At 34.7% G+C, this 17732-nt stretch overlaps 3 protein-coding genes across 3 annotated transcripts; all 3 read right to left on the bottom strand.

The window, feature by feature from the left end:
* Positions 1–1070: 1070 nt before the first annotated feature.
* Positions 1071–2871, bottom strand: LOC123542265 (uncharacterized). The gene has a single exon (XM_045328003.2). It carries the CDS (start codon positions 2797–2799, stop codon positions 1540–1542), a length of 1260 nt encoding a protein of 419 aa, XP_045183938.2. The 5' UTR covers positions 2800–2871; the 3' UTR covers positions 1071–1539.
* A 4781-nt stretch (positions 2872–7652) lies between these two features.
* LOC123542190 (uncharacterized) lies at positions 7653–11011 on the bottom strand. Its single transcript, XM_045327890.2, has one exon. The coding sequence runs from the start codon at positions 10942–10944 to the stop codon at positions 9736–9738; it is 1209 nt and encodes a 402-aa protein (XP_045183825.2). The 5' UTR covers positions 10945–11011; the 3' UTR covers positions 7653–9735.
* Positions 11012–15183: 4172 nt separating this feature from the next.
* Positions 15184–16549, bottom strand: LOC128551037 (BTB and MATH domain-containing protein 38-like). Its single transcript, XM_053531308.1, has one exon. The coding sequence runs from the start codon at positions 16547–16549 to the stop codon at positions 15794–15796; it is 756 nt and encodes a 251-aa protein (XP_053387283.1). The 3' UTR covers positions 15184–15793.
* Positions 16550–17732: the final 1183 nt, after the last annotated feature.

A 17732-nucleotide genomic window follows, 5' to 3' on the forward strand; every position in this document is an offset into this window, starting at 1 on the left:
GAATAGTTAAATAGTTATTGAAAGATTGCGACTTTGTATCCCATCAGTTATGAATAATCTCAATAGAACTGTGTTGTTCTTTTTAATTCCAATAACAACAGGTTTACCCACAAACAAAAGTTTCACCTACCGACTGGCAACAGTTTCACCCACCCACTGACAATATTTTCACTCACTGATAAAACTTTCACTCATTAACAACAGCTTCAACCCTCAACAAGAAGATGCCATCCGCTATGTGAGGTGTCATAATAACAGGGGTAGTAGTTAATTAAGAAATAAAATGTAAATGAAAAAAGTTCAACAAAACTTATTAATTCATTTAACACTTAAAGTGAAACATCATTTTAATTTTAAGGGGAGCGGTGGTCTAGTGGTTAAGGTATCGGCCGCTGAATCCGGGGGTCGTGTGGTTACGATCATGACTTTTAGTATGACACCAGTACTGTGTTTTCCAGGAAGCAGACTCGAGCGTGTTTTAAATAAGCTTGAAGTTTTCATCACAATCGAGCAAAAATAAATTAGTATAAACTAACATTTGAATTTGAAAAAGCTAAATAATACACGTATTTTTTTTTTAATTTTATGTGAACACAGACTCCCGTCCGCTCAGCTCAATAGGGAGAGCACAGATCTAAGGATCGCAGGGTTGTAAGTTCAATCCCTGGGCGGGTTGTATGTTCTCCCTGAAGATTTTACAGAAGACATTGTGTCTGAAATCATTCGTCCTCAACATCTGATTCATTTGGGGCAGTTGAAATTAACTTGTGGAGAACAGCCTTGTACTGCTACAGATTCTCTTGTTACGTTAAATGTCCGCCGTTACATAACTGTTGGAAAACGGTGTTAACACCGAAAACAAATGGACAAAAAAGACTACCGTTGAACCAGTTATAAAAAATACACCGACAACGACATTGACAATGATGGTTTGATATAACTTATGACATTTTAAACATTCTCTTCTAATTTCTATTTATCATCACGTTATGTGTGAAAATGTAACAGAGCATGGTATTTGAACTTTCTTACTTATACAGAGGAAACAATTTTTTATGCTAAATATACTGCTTTATTAGTAGACCGGTTATTTCACTGATGGAAATGAAAAATAGTCCAAAATAATTCTATTTTGTATGAACAATTAACAAACATTTTCATCTCATGGCTTAGTTTTGTATAAGAAATTTACATTATAAAACGAAAAAAAAAATCAACAACTACATGGTTGCATATCAATACATAATTTTGCTCGATACAGCAGTATTTTCAAAATACATAAACGTCAGATTGCGAAGAATTTTCTGTAGACAAAGCCTTATTAAGGCCTAAGCGTAGCGTCTCTAGTCTGACGGGCATCGCCCTCTTCAAAAGAGGTTACTATGGACCTGACTCTGTTTTTTTTTAAACTGCGAGTTCTATTCGTGTAATACTGTTATGTGAGCACCTTCCTCTTTTCTTCGCTTTTTAAGATACGTATTTAGTATCAATGTAACTAAAGGTTATGACAACAATTAATGACATTTGATACTCTAAGCCTTATCCCTTATTAGGCTCTGTCATATACAAATGAACAATAACTCCGATTTTCCCATCACGTATAAAGCCTGCACTTACACTGTTTATATCGTTTATCCTCTTGACGTCTATACATTGTTCACGCATTCCTTCGTTGAAATAAGATTTCTTACTGACAGAAATATTTTCTCCAACAGGCTGTCTATTTACAAGGTCACATCTTGCATTAACTTTGCAAGAAATATGACCCTTTCCTGAATGTTTTATTTTAATATGAAACCAATTACAGGTTTCAATATAACAACCAATGCGCCGGCTGTATTCTGTTTCAGTACGAACTGAAGTTGAAATTTGTATAGGGACATCCCATATTTCTTTTTCAATAGATGTACTGTACTGTTTTGCAACTGGAGCCATTAAAACAACATGTGTTTCCTTCCATTTAACATTCTCTTCAAAAGCTACCTCTTTTGATTTCTTTATTTCCGCTGTTATATAGGCCATAGATACATCATATTCTTCAGATAACTTTATATTTGAAGCATCACTTTCTTTCACCTGTTTGCCTAATTCAGCATCATCTCTCAATATTTCAATCTCTCTTGACAATTCTTCATTCTTCAATTCAATCTGTTTTTGTATTTCTGTCATTTTAAAAGTTACTTTTTCAAATATTTCAACCAAGTCCTCTGATGGAGGTCTGCACGTACGTTTAGCGTCAATGAGTACATCGTGTGGTTTTCGCAACGCTAATGTGATACATTTTTCAGGTAGATCATTCAATTTATACATGTCTACCTCATTTAACCGCTGATACAGCTCTTCAACGGATGTTTCATCATTAACATTTTCAACCAACACATGTTCACATCTTGACTTAAGATGGAGAACTTGATATTCATCAACAAGTGGTAGTAGCCGTAGAGCGTTGTCGTAAGAAACTTGCACGAGACAGTTTGGATAGATACACCGTAAAAATTCCTTCACGTCTTCCAGATTCTTTCCTGGCAAAGACAACTCCTCGCTGCTACTTTCTTTGAACTCCGATTGAAACATTCTGTCAAATACTGGAGATGCAAGCGATAATATAATCTTTGCAACATGTAATTTAGTCCCTTCCACATTCAAAATAAAATCGCCTGTCCTGCAAGATCTTTCTGTGAAATCGAAAGTATGCGCTTCGTAATTCATTTTGTCCTCTTTATTTTCATTTAACTTATCTGAAGCATCGTCAGGAGCAATATCTATGTCTTTGTTTTCTTCTGCCGTACTTGCATACATTTTTCTATGTCTAAATAAATCAAGATTGTGTATGTTTTAAGTTAAAACCCACAAGGAAGTAGATCATACAAATGCAGTGGTTTCATTAAAGGGGGATAACTATATTATAATTTCACCTATCGCGAATGTTAAGCTTGTGCGTACATCCATTGTTGGCGAGAAAAAAATAAGCGTTTTAAAGCTAAAGCAATATAGTATTGCAAATGCTTTAATTTCGTTGGCCGGTTTACACTTTTATTAACTTCATAATGGTTGTTTTGCATTTCAGTCGATTTATTTAGGAAATATATCCTGGTATGGGATAAGTTGTCTATATATGCGTACCTGCGGGCGATAACATTTGATGTTTGCTATGTCTAAATTTACAACAGCCTAATGGTGACTCAGCCGTGCTTGTAAAACATATTTCAGAGGTTTATACAAATAATCATATATACTTACATGTAGAAACACGCTCGTTTAATTAATGAAACGCACCATTTAAGCAGTCTTAAGATACTGTTACACAAAATTAAATGACAGAACTACCTTTTCACAAGTTTTTCTGTACCTCGAATTATAAATCGTCTATATACATGTAGATAGCTCGTGTTTTTGTTGTTGTTGTTGTTTTTTTAAATGTGCTATCTTACACAGTGCGTCAGAACCTCTTCGAAAACTGCTATACCACTAGAATGATTCATTCTCTGGCGGATTTATCAACAGACCATATAGGTATTCGCCAAGTGTTGCCGGATGCAGAGCTCGGAAATTTAGGCACCAGTTGTTTTACAGCGGCACTGATTTCCAAAAAGTTTGATAATTAAAAATCTAACAACTGATGTTGTTAGTTATTATCGGTAAAGGTTGTCCTTTTTGCACCACAGAACTTACATACAAGTATACAGTTTTTATCAAGCATATTAGCTGAATTCACAAAAGAAGTGATATTCAAAATTATCAATGCATCTATTCGTTTAACTTTTCCATGCTTTTGAACCCACTATAAACATCCAATATAAACAGTTGAATTCTTCTTTATTTCGCACGGAATACGATCAGGATTAATTGTGTAATATGTTTAGGCATTTATACGTGCGCATGCACTAAAATATCTTAATGGGAAGCCGAAATGGAAAAAAAGCTGAAAACACAAACACCACTCCTTGGCGTTATCGATTTTGTGGCTCCGTAGTAGAGGCATCACTCGGCGTGAAGGACATCAGATAATAGGGTGTGATTGATTACCTTTACATGGTATTAGAAACGAACGTGGTGTATGTGTGGGGAAGAAACAATTGTAACTTAACTGAAATAGTGTAACCAATCAAACAAACAGCCGACTCGGTTTGATCCAGTCTGTTCATGAGAAGAAATTGTCAAATATGTCTATCTACAGATACAACTGTCTATAGATCCTAAAAACAGTTGCCCTTGCAAAATCGATCTTCATTTATGTAAAGTTTCATGAAGATCCATCAAACAATTACTTAGATACAGTCAAAAATTCCTATTTTTAGCAAACTTTTTTTTATAAAACTCAGCTTTGTTTTGTCAAGTGAAATAGACCATATGTGAGCAATGTTCATATGCTATTTATCAAACATATGAGATTTTGCGATCTAGCTGAAATACTTTTTTAAAATTAAAAACATTGACAGCAAGATCTTACATATTTTTGCAAAAGTCTTGTTAAAAATGTTATGAATGATAAACTCCTGACCATGGATTAAATTGCCACAAATCTGAATAGATAATTTTGAAGCATAGAACAAAGCAGAACTACAACAGGCTCGCTTTAAGATGGTCATGAGACGTAATGAAAAGTACATCAGCCACGACGCCCTCACCCATTTGCACCGGTTAAAGTGAGCAAAACGGTATTATAAAAAAAGTTTACTGTTTCTAGTGTCTATTTTTGGATAAAGTCGCAAATATTTTGTGTTTTCTTTATTTATAATAAAATTATATTGTATAAAATTGAAAAAAAAAATTTTTATTTATTTATTTATTAAGATTATTGGGTACGTTTGTATTTGCTTAACTGATTATTTTAATTTAACATCATTCCTTTCTTTATTGGTCATACCCATTGAAAAATTTTCCTAATACGTACAGGACAAAAGATTCAGTTAAACCTTAAAAATAGCATCTATGCTCAATCCAAATAAGGTCATTCGTTAGGATAATTTCTTTAACATTGATTGGTTGTATACATTTGAAGTTACTACCCTCTTAATGAAAAACTCGTTAGTCAACAGACGCTTCGGAAAAGAAAATGCTCTTATCGAAACGAAAAATGACGGCGTATAACCGTGGTGCAACGCGCGATGTGTCTCCGGATATTTCCGGAAAAAACTAGAATCTGGATGGAATAATTAGATTTTACCATTTACCATTTAGATTTTGCTGTTTTGCAAAATATATATTTTACAAAATGTTCAGTGCTCAGTTTATTAAAACTGTAAAATCTTTAAGACCACGTTCTTTTTATTTTATGCATGCATGAAATTAAATAAAAAGCTTGGTGTAATAGTCACATGATATTATTCAAACTCAGCTTATTCTTGTTAGGATGTAGAAGGTACATAGTACAATATGAAAATGAGACTGTATCAGTCTTGTATTTTACTGACACATAAACTGTACCACTGCGCATGAACACCCGAAGGCGATAGTACGATGGTGAAAATGCGATGGTACGATGGTGATAACGCGATGGTACAATCATGGTGAAAATGCGATGGTACGATGGTGAAAATGCGATGGTACGATGGTGAAAACGCGATGACATGATGGTGAAAACGCGATAGTACGATGATGAAAACGCGATGACGCGATGATACGATGACGAAAACGCGATGGTACGATGATGAAAACGCGATATTACATCGACATTTTACCATCGTACCATCGCGATTTCATCATCGTGCCATCGCGTTTTCACCATCGTACCAGTTCCATCATCGTGCCATCGCGTTTTTGTCATCGTACCATCGTGCATCGCGGTTTTGTATTAAACAGAATGTCACGATTGTCCAAACGGCACACCGTATCCAACACATGCCATACTCTCGTTTGTGTACTTTAATACAATTAGACCGTACTTTCATATAAAGCATCCCTTAGGGCACAAAACCGTGCTAAGCAAAGTGTCTTTCAGGAAGAAAAGCAGGTCAAAGACACTTACATACTGACTGTTTTGTAGTAGAAAACTCCCGATTCGTTCAAATCAGTTTTCAGAAATAATGATTAGAAAATTTACGGATCTATGTGAAATCAAATATTCGCATTTGCTACTTATAGCTACACACATGTACTCAGCTCGTCCGCTTAGCTCAGTAGAGAAAGCGTTGGTCTATGGATCGAGGGGTTGCGAGTACGATCCTCGGGCGAGGTGTATGTTCTCCATCACGATTAATTCATGTGGGGAAGTTGGCAGCTACTTGTGGAGAACAGGTTTGTACTGGTACAGAATCCATGATTACTGGTTAGATTAACTGCCCGCCGTTACATGACTGAAATACTGTTGAAAAACGGCGTAAAACCCAAAACAAACAAACATACATACATGTACACATTGATTGTTTTAGAATAAACTTTCAATACTTTGAACATAAATATAAATGCACTTTGAACAAAGTTGTTTTTTTATATAAATCCACCGAGGCAATAATTCGAAACTGGCTCCCTGCTACCTTTAGGTTATTCGCCTTAGATGTGCCAGCTCATATGGTAAACTGTGAAAAAGCTGTTAAAACTAAAATTATTATACCAGTCCAATGTGTTCTGCTGTAGATTACGGCATATTACATGTAACAAAAAGGAGTCATTCATTATCTTGAATATGACACTGGCAGTGTGCCGGATCGACTCTACAACTAAAAGCGCTGTCGTAATTGGACAGTAACCTAATAGTGACCGATATATAGTTTAATTACGGTTTTCCGGACAAAAGCTAAAAAAGTGGAGAAAATAACTTTAATAATGTATTTATAATGTCATGCAATGAAACACTTAAAATGACTTGCCAATTAAATAGTCGAAATCAAAATTGAAGGACCTCTGGTACATACGTCTGATTAATATCGAAATTTGGATTTAGGATAGCTAATTCCACGTAGTTTGAGCATTGGTGAACCCCTTTGAAAGAGACCATTTGAAAGCAACTTACTGCGACTCCAATTTAAGGTTTAGGAGTATATCACCAAAACACAGAAATATTTTATAAACGAACAACATCGTTACCAATACTTTACCTGACCATTACATGTTCTGCCGTACTGTCCCGTACTGAAAATATTCTGAAAAAGTTGTCCCCCTTTGAAAATGAATGCCATTTGTAAAGAAATAAAAATAAACAATCGCTGAAAACTGTGTTCAACCTAGTTATGTGAAATTTCAACACTCGCACGCTATTACAAATGCATCAAAACAAACATGTGTAACAGTTCCTTGAAAATGGTGAGTTTTTAAAAGCGCTTGACTGTCTGGAAGTGGGGCCTGTTTAAACAGTTCTTTTTTCGGAATTCAATGCTTATATCAGTATACTGACACTTGTTTTGTAGAGTAATATAAGTAATATACACGCCATCATTACAAAAACAACAAAACAAGTGTCAGTATACTAATATAAGCATTGAATTCCGAAAAAAAGACTTCCTAAATGGGACCCACTTCCGGGCAGTCAAACGCCTTCAAAAACTCACCATTTTCAAAGAACTGTTACACATGTTAGTTTTGATTCATTTGCAATCGCATGCGAGTGTTGAAATTTCACATAATTAAGTGGAACACAGTTTTCAGCAATTGTTTATTTTTATTTCTTTACAAATGGCATTCATTTTCAAAGGGGGACAACTTTTTCAGAATAGTTTCAGTACAGGACAGTACGGCAGAACATGTAATGGTTAAGTAAAATATTGGTAACGATGTTATTCGTTTATAAAATATTTCTGTGTTTTGGTGATATACTCCTAAACCTTAATATACATTTTTATTTTTAAGAATTTTTATGTGTCCTTTTGCTCTTAATACAGACTTGGCCCTTTAAAGTAAAACTACTCGAGCATCATAAAAAACGTTTTATCCCCGCCTCAAATTGGCTGAACAGGACAATATTGCAGACTTGAGCTCTTCTTAAACGTCATAAACACTGGCCAGTAGCATTAAAGTGTGACTCCCATTCATTCATTTCAAAAGACAAAATGTATGTTATGATAATTATATCTATTTCATTTGTCATTTTGTTTAACACCGACACTTGTTCCTGTAAATGGTTAGTGTAAATTGTTGAAATAACGCATTTATGCATTGAAACTTAGTTTCGCTTATCTATTCAATTTCGTGTTCTTCATTATTTGTAAAAGATCATATAACACAGCAACGGTAATAGTTTTTTTTCTATTGTTCACATATTATGTAAGATACGCATACTTGACAAAAGCTTATAAATTGTATGATCTTTGCCTACTTAACATTACAAAATGTCAATTTGTATTCTGTATTAAGAATCAAGTTTAGTATTGTAAAATGCAAAATCCATTGTAGATCTAAAAAAAGTATTCAGACTTGCATTTATCGATGACACCTTTAAAATAGTTTGTTGTTAAAATAAAAGTTCTGTGCCTGAAACACGCATAGTGATTTTAAGTTCCAATACAAAATATTCACAAACTGAAAGCATGATATACAAATCATTGACAACACCTGAAAAGGTTATTCAACATCAGTCAGGTTGTAGTATCATAATATCGTTTTTTAATTTCTTGAGTTTTAAGTTATTGTTCTTGAGAAACATATAATATAATTATGCTTAAAATCTTTTAAATTTTTATTTAAAGTTAGATAGACTGGTAGTTTTGCAAATTCTAACTGATTTATGCAAAATGGTTTTTAAAGTATTTGTTCTTGATTTTTAAGTTTCATGAAATCAATCCAGAACGGGAAAAAATTGTCAAAATAATTAATTTAAGGTCAGTTGTCAGAACTTATATCATGTATATTGAAAACTTCTTCTTAAAATTGTACAAGTGTACCGGTATCTGTAAGTAAAGTTAATTGTGATAAGTAAATTGTGTAAAGGGACTATATCAACTAACAGTATATTTGTGTAACCGTTTAACAAAACGTTTTCCATCATCGAGAATAGATCTATTGATAATACTTGTAACATATTTTAGCCTTCCAGGCTTTTTTGAAATTTTACCCATCTTGCAGAATCATAGACATATTCACTTTAACCATTGTGTGCCTAACACAGTTTAATTTTGAATCAGCTTACACCTTTTAATGATACCCAGACTCATTCCCGACAGACCTGAACCTAGGATCTTCCCATCAATGTTCAACATTGACCCACAACAAAAAACAACTGTCATAAAGTCATTCCCACTACAACATAACATGCATAAAGTGAAAAAACGTCGATAACTATATGTTTATGAGCTTGAACATTGGATGAATTGTTTAATTAGCCAACTGGTGCCTTCAGTAACTTTTTTGTTCTTTATCTATTAAGGCAACGGTTGATGCCAAAGCCAAAAACGTAGCTCTCTGGACTGACCATACTGAAAGTAAGAGAAAAGTGCAAACAAAATTTTCAGAAAGTCCTCGACAAAAACAAGAACGTCATGTTCCGCAATTTTGACTCCCACAAATATTCGTCACATAAATAACAACAACACTTCGACCTCCTGAAAATTAAAGCTATTAAATGGAAAATATGTTGATCAGTTTTTATTCCTCACACTGCAGCGTTCAAATAGTAAAAAAGGTAAAGTCGCCATATGATCTATAATATAATTGCGTCAGCGTGACGTCAAACCAAACTGACAAAAAAAAGCCAAAGGCTCGCAAGATTCCATGTGATTATGACAGACATGCCTTGTGCAGATTAAACGGATATGACCTAATATTTTTTGTGGGGTATAATTATTCCCATTTACAAAATGGTGTTCAGCTTTTGTTTGGTTCTGACATGAACAATTGTACAATAATTCCAATTTTTCCATCAAGCATAAGTCCATTTTTAATATCCATAACCTCACTTTTAGGCTTCAAGTACATATTTATTGTATTTCCCCAGAAATAAGACATTCCAAAACTTTCATCAAAAAATGAAGCATGATTCAGGCCTTTAGGCTGTCTGCTAACAAGAATCGCATGTGCTTTAACAGAACAAAGTATTTTAATTCCATTGTTCTTTATTTCAATACCAAGCCATTCGGTACCAGATTTCTGTTTAATAAATGGCAATACGGTAAGTGGAATGTCCCATAAAACAACGTTCTTTTCCGCATTTATGCAAGTGCTCCCCATATCAATAAATAAAACAAACTGTTTTTGTTGCCAGTAACAGTCACAATCAAGCTTCAGTTCTTTAGTATTTTTTACCTCGGCTGACAAATATTGCTTCATAAGTGCCAGCTCTTCCGTCAATTCGGCATTTGTTGTTTTCAGTTTTTCATTACTTTCCTTTGATTCCGCTGATATTTCTTCAACAAGAATTTCAAGGTTTGAAATAGTTTCTCTCAAATTTTTATTAACTTTCTCATAAATTTCTTTCGCCGCATCTGAAGGTAGTGCGCATTTTTCTGCTGCTTCGTCCAACTCTTTATGAGGTTTCATAGATGCAAATGACACGCATTTTTCACGAAGTTCTTTCAGATCATACATGGATGCTTCTCTCAACAATCGAAACAAATCATCTACCGAGGTTTCTGCATTGACACTCTCCGCCAGTACAGCTTCACATCTTGGTTTAAGCTGAACGACTTGATACTCTTCTATAAGAGGCAATATGGTCACAGCGTTATCACGAGTTATTTGCGTGAATGTGTTCGGATATATACATCGTAGGAATTCTATGACGTCATTTAACTTCTTCCCGGGCAATTCCAACTCGTCGCACGAACTTTCCTTGAAGTTGGATTGAAACATTGTATCAAAAACCGGCGAAGCAAGTGATAATATATTCTTAGCTACATACAACTTCGTTCCTTCAACAATTAGAACAAAATCAGTACGCCATGACTGTTCGGTGAAATCGAAAGTAGACGTTTTATTTTCGGTTTGCTTTATGTTTTCAAAACTTTCTTTCTGATTTTCATTTTCTGTCTCGTCAGCTTCAGCGCTGTTTCTACTCCTACCGTCAGAATCCTCCATAATTTTCAAAAATGTCTGTATCAAAATGTCAATAAGAGGAAGTGTAATTGCTATTTAGGTGATACAAATGGCGTATATATCTCCAAGGGCGTTAACTGATACACAACTATTCTTATATGTACAATCGCCTGTCTGGGACCTGTTAAAAATTACCAGTTCACCAGGCGCAAAATAATAAAAGTTATATAGTAAGATATAGATAAAAAGGTTTACAGTTAGCATACTATCAAACTCGGGCCGGACTGTATGTACAGGGAGATACAATTTAAGGAACGTATTGTGCTTGGAAAATAGATTTTTGAATAGTATTACCAATGCGCTTTTGGGATCAAATAGTTCGGGCTCCTTTAAATAAGATGGTTATGGTCAGCCACAATAACATTGTATTTTATCTTAAAAACATAATATGGGAACTTTGGCGGTGGCGTCCAAGTAATTGCGAGTTAAGCTCTTTTGGCATTTGGATGATATACTTATTACTATCATTTTCTTCTGATCCAATATGTTGACCTATATGCGCCTGACCTTCATGCTGTAATTACGTCATAAAATTCTGTGCGCATTTACAAACATTAAAATATAAATATACGTTGATGTCGATAACAAACTTATAAAATCAAACGTCTATTCATTTAAAGCAGTGTTTCCTTTTACACCTAAAAGTATGCTTATACTTTTTTAATCGGAAGCCTTTTAAAACAATTTTATATCAAACACGATTCAATTAATTTGGTTATGCTTGAAAGACTGTGGCTTTTGGGTTCTTCAGCCTTTTGACATCATCATATTTAACAACGTCAGCTAAGTTTACATTTTCCAATGTAAACTAACTTCAACTTTTACCGTTAGAACAAGCTGGTTAATTTATTCATTTTTAACGGTTTAACTTGAACGGATATTTGCTTATCTTTTCTAGCTAGAACAACACATTTTTCTAGGTATCAGAAAAAAGAAAAAAGAACTTCTACATATGATTTACGTGAGCATTTGTGAGCATTCATTATGTACATATGAAAACTTTATACATGACGAAAATCTATAACCAAATTGTCCAAATGTTGCGTTTTTAAAATCCTGAGTATAGATCTAATATACGAATCGATCAGGGGCCTACATGACCGAGTAGTTACGGTCGCTGACTTCAAATCACTTGCCCGCTCATCGATATTGGTTCGAGCCTCATTCTGGGCGTTGAATTCTTCATGTAAGGAAGCTATTCAGCTGGCTACGGAAGGCCGATAGTTCTACCCAGGTGTCCGCTCGTGATGAAATAATGCACGGTCTTCCTTCACCATCATAGCTGGGAAGTCGGCATATGACCTATTAATGTGGCGATGCGATGTTAAACCAAACAAAACAAAACATAAATGAATAGATCATAGAGTTCGTTGATGCTGCCACGCTAATCATATTTTTTTCAAAGAAATATAAGTTAAGACGTAACAAAACAACAATTTTCTTAAAAATCCATTGATTACATTATAATGAATATTTATGATGGCACTCCGAAATGTTCGTGCAATTCCGTTTTCTTGTAAGACATTTCGGCATTCTTTGGACGATAGTGCGGTTGGCATTAAATCTCCAGCATCGAGTGTACGCACGCATTGAATGTACACTATTAAACCTATGTTAACCCTAACCCTAACCTTTAATCAGTATATTGTACACTCAATACGTGCGTACATCCAATAAGGTCGATTTAATGTTGACGACGATAATACAGCTCACACGAGCACCTGACTTTCCGTTCTTATTGGAGAATGCCGATATCGGATACGAAGAATACATAATCAAACGGAAATGCGGGGTTTTATTATTATTATTATTTATATTATTATTCTACCAACAAATGTAGCTCTTGGTTATGTGTTTTTTTTTTTTTTTTTTTGTTTTTGTTTTTTTGTCGCATATCTATCAAATGTCTCCAGATTTCACACGTGCAGATTATTTGTCTTTTATGACGGTGAGATTAATTTATAACGAAAATATCAAACATTTGTTTTAGAGACACGTACGCTCATACACACGTACACACACATAGACTGAAAAGTCTCATTTGTAACCTTATTTTTTATCTGACAACCATTCAAATCTAAAGCAGCCAGTATGGTCATAAGATAAACGCAACGAGACAAGAAGTTTTCGCGACCTTGGTTTGGGTGTAGACTTTTTGTCATTTGAGGATGCCGCCAAACTCTCTAAAGGAGGTTGAGAAGTTCTGTCCAGATTTCGATGCTTTACCAGTTAAATCTTCTTTGTTCAATGAAAGTTACATGTATAGCTGAATACAATATCAAGATTATTAAAACAATGTACAACTTCTATTGGCTGATCGGTGTAAAATTCAAAAAGTAAGGTAAAGAAGAAATTGTAGTTGAGAGTTACAGCGAATTTCCAACAGGTATACTTTGATTGTATGCAAGATATAAAATGGGGTAGTTTGGTACAGAAAGGGGTTTGAGTGTTGAGGATAAGAGCAAAAACAAGGATGAATATTCAACAGGGAAAGCAACGCTTCAAAAACGCAGCCTCCATAGACCACAAACCATAGCAACGTATGTATCCACGTACATATGACCACTTACATCCGACCAACACACACATGCCCCCATACGTACACATGTACACACACACATAGGTAGCTAACTAAAGGCAAAAACAAGCAGATAAAATCGTAAACTGGGAGCTCAAATCAGTATATTGAGTAAATCTAATTCATTCATAGTAAAAAGGAGGCGTAAAAGTTGTGGTAGCGAAATAATAAATTACGATAAAACAAAACAATATACATAGTGCACGAAATGTACAAAAAGCAAACTAGGCCAAGCGTTGTATCATCCGGAAACCGTTTAACTGTTCAGGGTCACTGTGACCTTCATCTTTGACATACTGATCTAAAAATCAATAGGGGTCATTTGCTGATCTTGACCAACCTTCCTATCAACTTTCATGATCCTAGGCCCAAGCTATCTTGAGTTATCAGCCGGAAACCGTTGAACTGTTCAGGGTCACTGTGACCTTGATCTTTAACATACTGACCTCAAAATCAATAGGGGTCATTTCCTGGTTATTACTAACCTCCCTATCAATTAACATAATCCTAGGCCCAAGAAATCTTGAGTTATCATCCGGAAACCGTTGAAATGTTCAGGGTCACTGTGACCTTGACCTTTGACACACAGATCTGAAAATCAATAGGGATAGGGGTCATCTGCTTGTGATGACCAACCTTCCTATCAACTTTAATGATCCTAGGCCAAATCGTTCTTGAGTTTTCATCCTGAAACAGATTGGTCCACATTCCGACCGACGACCGACCGACATCTGCAAACAATAAACCCCTTCTTCTTCGGAGGTTGGGGTGCATTATAAAAATTACTCCCCGCTGAGAAAGGCTCTGACAATAGAGACAGAATACAAGATTTCAAAGTGAAATATATAATCAAGGTCAAAGTGAGTATAAGGACACCAATGTACTCAACAACTTGTCAGGGGTCAGAGCACAAATAATCTACCTTTTAAACATATCGTTCTCTAGACAAAGTATGTCCTCTTTCCCCAAATGCAACAATTTTTATATCAAGTTGAAACCCCAATGTGTAGAGTATTTGTAGGACAAATCAAAGCTTTCTTCAAATCTTCATTGAATTTTCAGATCATCGGCAAACGTTTTAACGTTTAGTCATTGCCATCAATAATTAACCTAATTAAAATTATCCTTTTCTGCAAAAAAGGGCACACTATTGGCAAAATTACCTTCCCTTGACATATTCCGTATGCCAGATGGATGCCTTCTATATATATGAAAGAATTCTACACCCAAAAGGGAGTTTCGAAAACAATGCAGCGTTTTGAATTAAGTGATCTTAACCTCTCCGCCACGGAGGGCCTCGGTATATACATATACTGTTACAGATACGATTCTGTAAAGTTCAGCGCCACTGAAGTTGTGAAAAAAATTAAGACACACAAATATTCCTTATGAATATTGCATTTTGCACTGGCAAAGCTATATACATATATGCTGAGACAAATATTCTAAAATGTTCAACAGAATTAATCATTGTAATATATGAAAATGGGGAAAACACGTAATATCACAGTAAATATTTCAAACACTAGTATATTTACTCTTGCATGGAATCACAATAAAAATAAAACACAATAAAGATTATTTCGAAATGTTCGAGCACTAGAGATTTTTTATCAAACTCAATTTTAAATATATTTCAGAAAGATCTATCTAGGTTCAAAATCTCCTATTTAAAAAAAACGGATTAAGACGGTCATTGTATACAGATTTTTCCAGCACCGGTAAAAATACCGGAAATCCCCGTCTGGTATGCAAGAATACTTCTTCTTGAACGCTTATGCTGTTTTCTATAATGATAGCATCGCCGCATGTATTATATTATTGTCTATTTGGTTTTGACATATATATTTGCACTATCAACCCAATTTTTCCATTGCAAACAAATCCGTTCCCGCAATCCATGACTTCAGTTTTTCTTTTAATATCCTTATCTATTTTCTCCATATAGCTTCGCAAATGACCCCCAAACGTAAATGATTCATTTAAGCCATTTGGTTGCCTATTGACAAGGATAAGTCGCACTTTTAACTGGCATTCGATCCTTCTTCCTGTGTTTCGTATTTCGATATTCATCATTCTCTCCTTATTAACAGAAGCCAAAATACGAATTGGGATGCTCCAAATCACGACATTTTTTTCAGATTTTATGCAATCGTCCTCCATATTAACAGCTAGAATTGTTTGTGTTTCTTCCCAGCGACATCTATTATCAAGTCCAACATCTTGAGTCCCTTTCATATCTGCCGATAAATACTATTTCATGATATCTAGTTCTTCCATCAGTTCAACATTTGTAGTTTTAAGTTGTTCAATATTTTCCTTGGTTTTCTCGGAAACGTCTTCAATCGAAGTTTTAAGAGATGCAATAACTTCTCTTAATTTCTTATTTACCTTCTGTAGAATTTCTTTCGCAGCTTCTGCTGGTAGGGAACATTTGTCTAATAATTCGCCTAGCTCTTCATCAGGTTTTTCTGATGACAGTGACAAGCATTTTTCACGAAGTTTTTGCAAGTCGTACATGCAGGCTTCCTGTAAAAGATGAATCAATTCTGCAACACCTGTTTCTGCACTGACGCTCTCCAACAAAATAGTTTCGCATCTTGGTTTATGTTGTAAAACTTGATATTCTTCTAAGAGAGGTAACACTTTCAAAGCACTATCACGAGTCATTTGCGTGAATGTGTTCGGATATATACATCGTAGGAATTCTATGACGTCATTTAACTTCTTCCCGGGCAATTCCAATTCGTAGCAGGAACTTTCCTTGAAGTTGGATTGAAACATTGTATCAAAAACCGGCGAGGCAAGTGATAATATATTCTTGGCTACATACAGCTTCGTTCCTTCAACAATTAGAACAAAATCAGTACGCCATGACTGTTCAGTGAAATCGAAAGTAGACGATTTATTTTCGGTTTGCTTTGTGTTTTCAACACCTTCTTCCTGATCTTCATTTTCTATCCCGTCAGCTTCAACATTGTTTCTACTGCTACTGTCAGAATCCTCCATATTTTTTTTTACATTGTGCTAATTACGTATCCATTATACATCTATTTGTAATAGACATTTACGGATTAAGTCTACGTGGACTGTGGACACCTAAGGCGACAGATTTTTCAAGGGAACCGTCTCAACATAGTTTAATTATATTATGCGCGATATGAAAAAGAGTTTATAACGGCAATAGGGTTTGAGTTATTATATCATCACTATGCGGTAGATGATATAAAATTTGGATGTGCCTGTTTTTAGCTCGACTTTACAAAAAAAGTAGAGCTATTGCATTCGCTCCGGCGTCGGCGCCGGCTTCTCCGTTGGTTATTATTTTTGATATAGTCCACTTATGTGTCCACACTCTGTTACTGTCAAAGCTATTGACTTGAAACTTAAAATACCTATTTACTATCAAAGTCTACACAAGGAAGAACAATCCGCATAACTCTGATGAAATTTTTACAGAATTATGCCCCTTTCTAATTTAGCATATTTGGTTATAGGTTTTGATAAAGTCAAATATCTCTATTACTATCAAAGCTATTGACTTGAAACTTATAATAGTTATTTACTATCGAAGTCTACACCAGGAAAATAATCCCAATAACTCTGATTGAATTTTGATAGAATTATGCCCCTTTTAACTTAGAATTTATGGTTAAAGTTTTTGATAAAGTCAAATATGTCTGTTATTATCAATGCTATTGACTTTAAACTTAAAATAATTATTTACTATCGAAGTCCACACCAGGAAAAACAATCTGCGTTACTCTGATTTGAATTTTGATAGAATTATGCCCCTTTTTAACTTAGAATTTCTGGTTAAAATTTTTGATAAAGTCAAATATCTCTGTTACTATCAAAGCTATTGACTTGAAACTTAAAATACTTATTTACTATAAACGTCTACACCAGGAGAAATAATCCCAAAAAAAGTAGAGCTATTGCATTCGCTCCGGCGTCGGCGCTGGCTTCTCCGTTGGTTATTATTTTTGATATAGTCCACTTATGTGTCCACACTCTGTTACTGTCAAAGCTATTGACTTGAAACTTAAAATACCTATTTACTATCAAAGTCTACACAAGGAAGAACAATCCGCATAACTCTGATTTGAATTTTGACAGAATTATGCCCCTTTTTAACTTAGAATTTTTGGTAAAAGTTCTTGATAAAGTCAAATATATCTGTTACTACCAA

This window comes from Mercenaria mercenaria, chromosome 19 (genome assembly GCF_021730395.1).
Source record: "Mercenaria mercenaria strain notata chromosome 19, MADL_Memer_1, whole genome shotgun sequence".
NCBI classification, from domain to species: Eukaryota; Metazoa; Mollusca; class Bivalvia; order Venerida; family Veneridae; genus Mercenaria; species Mercenaria mercenaria.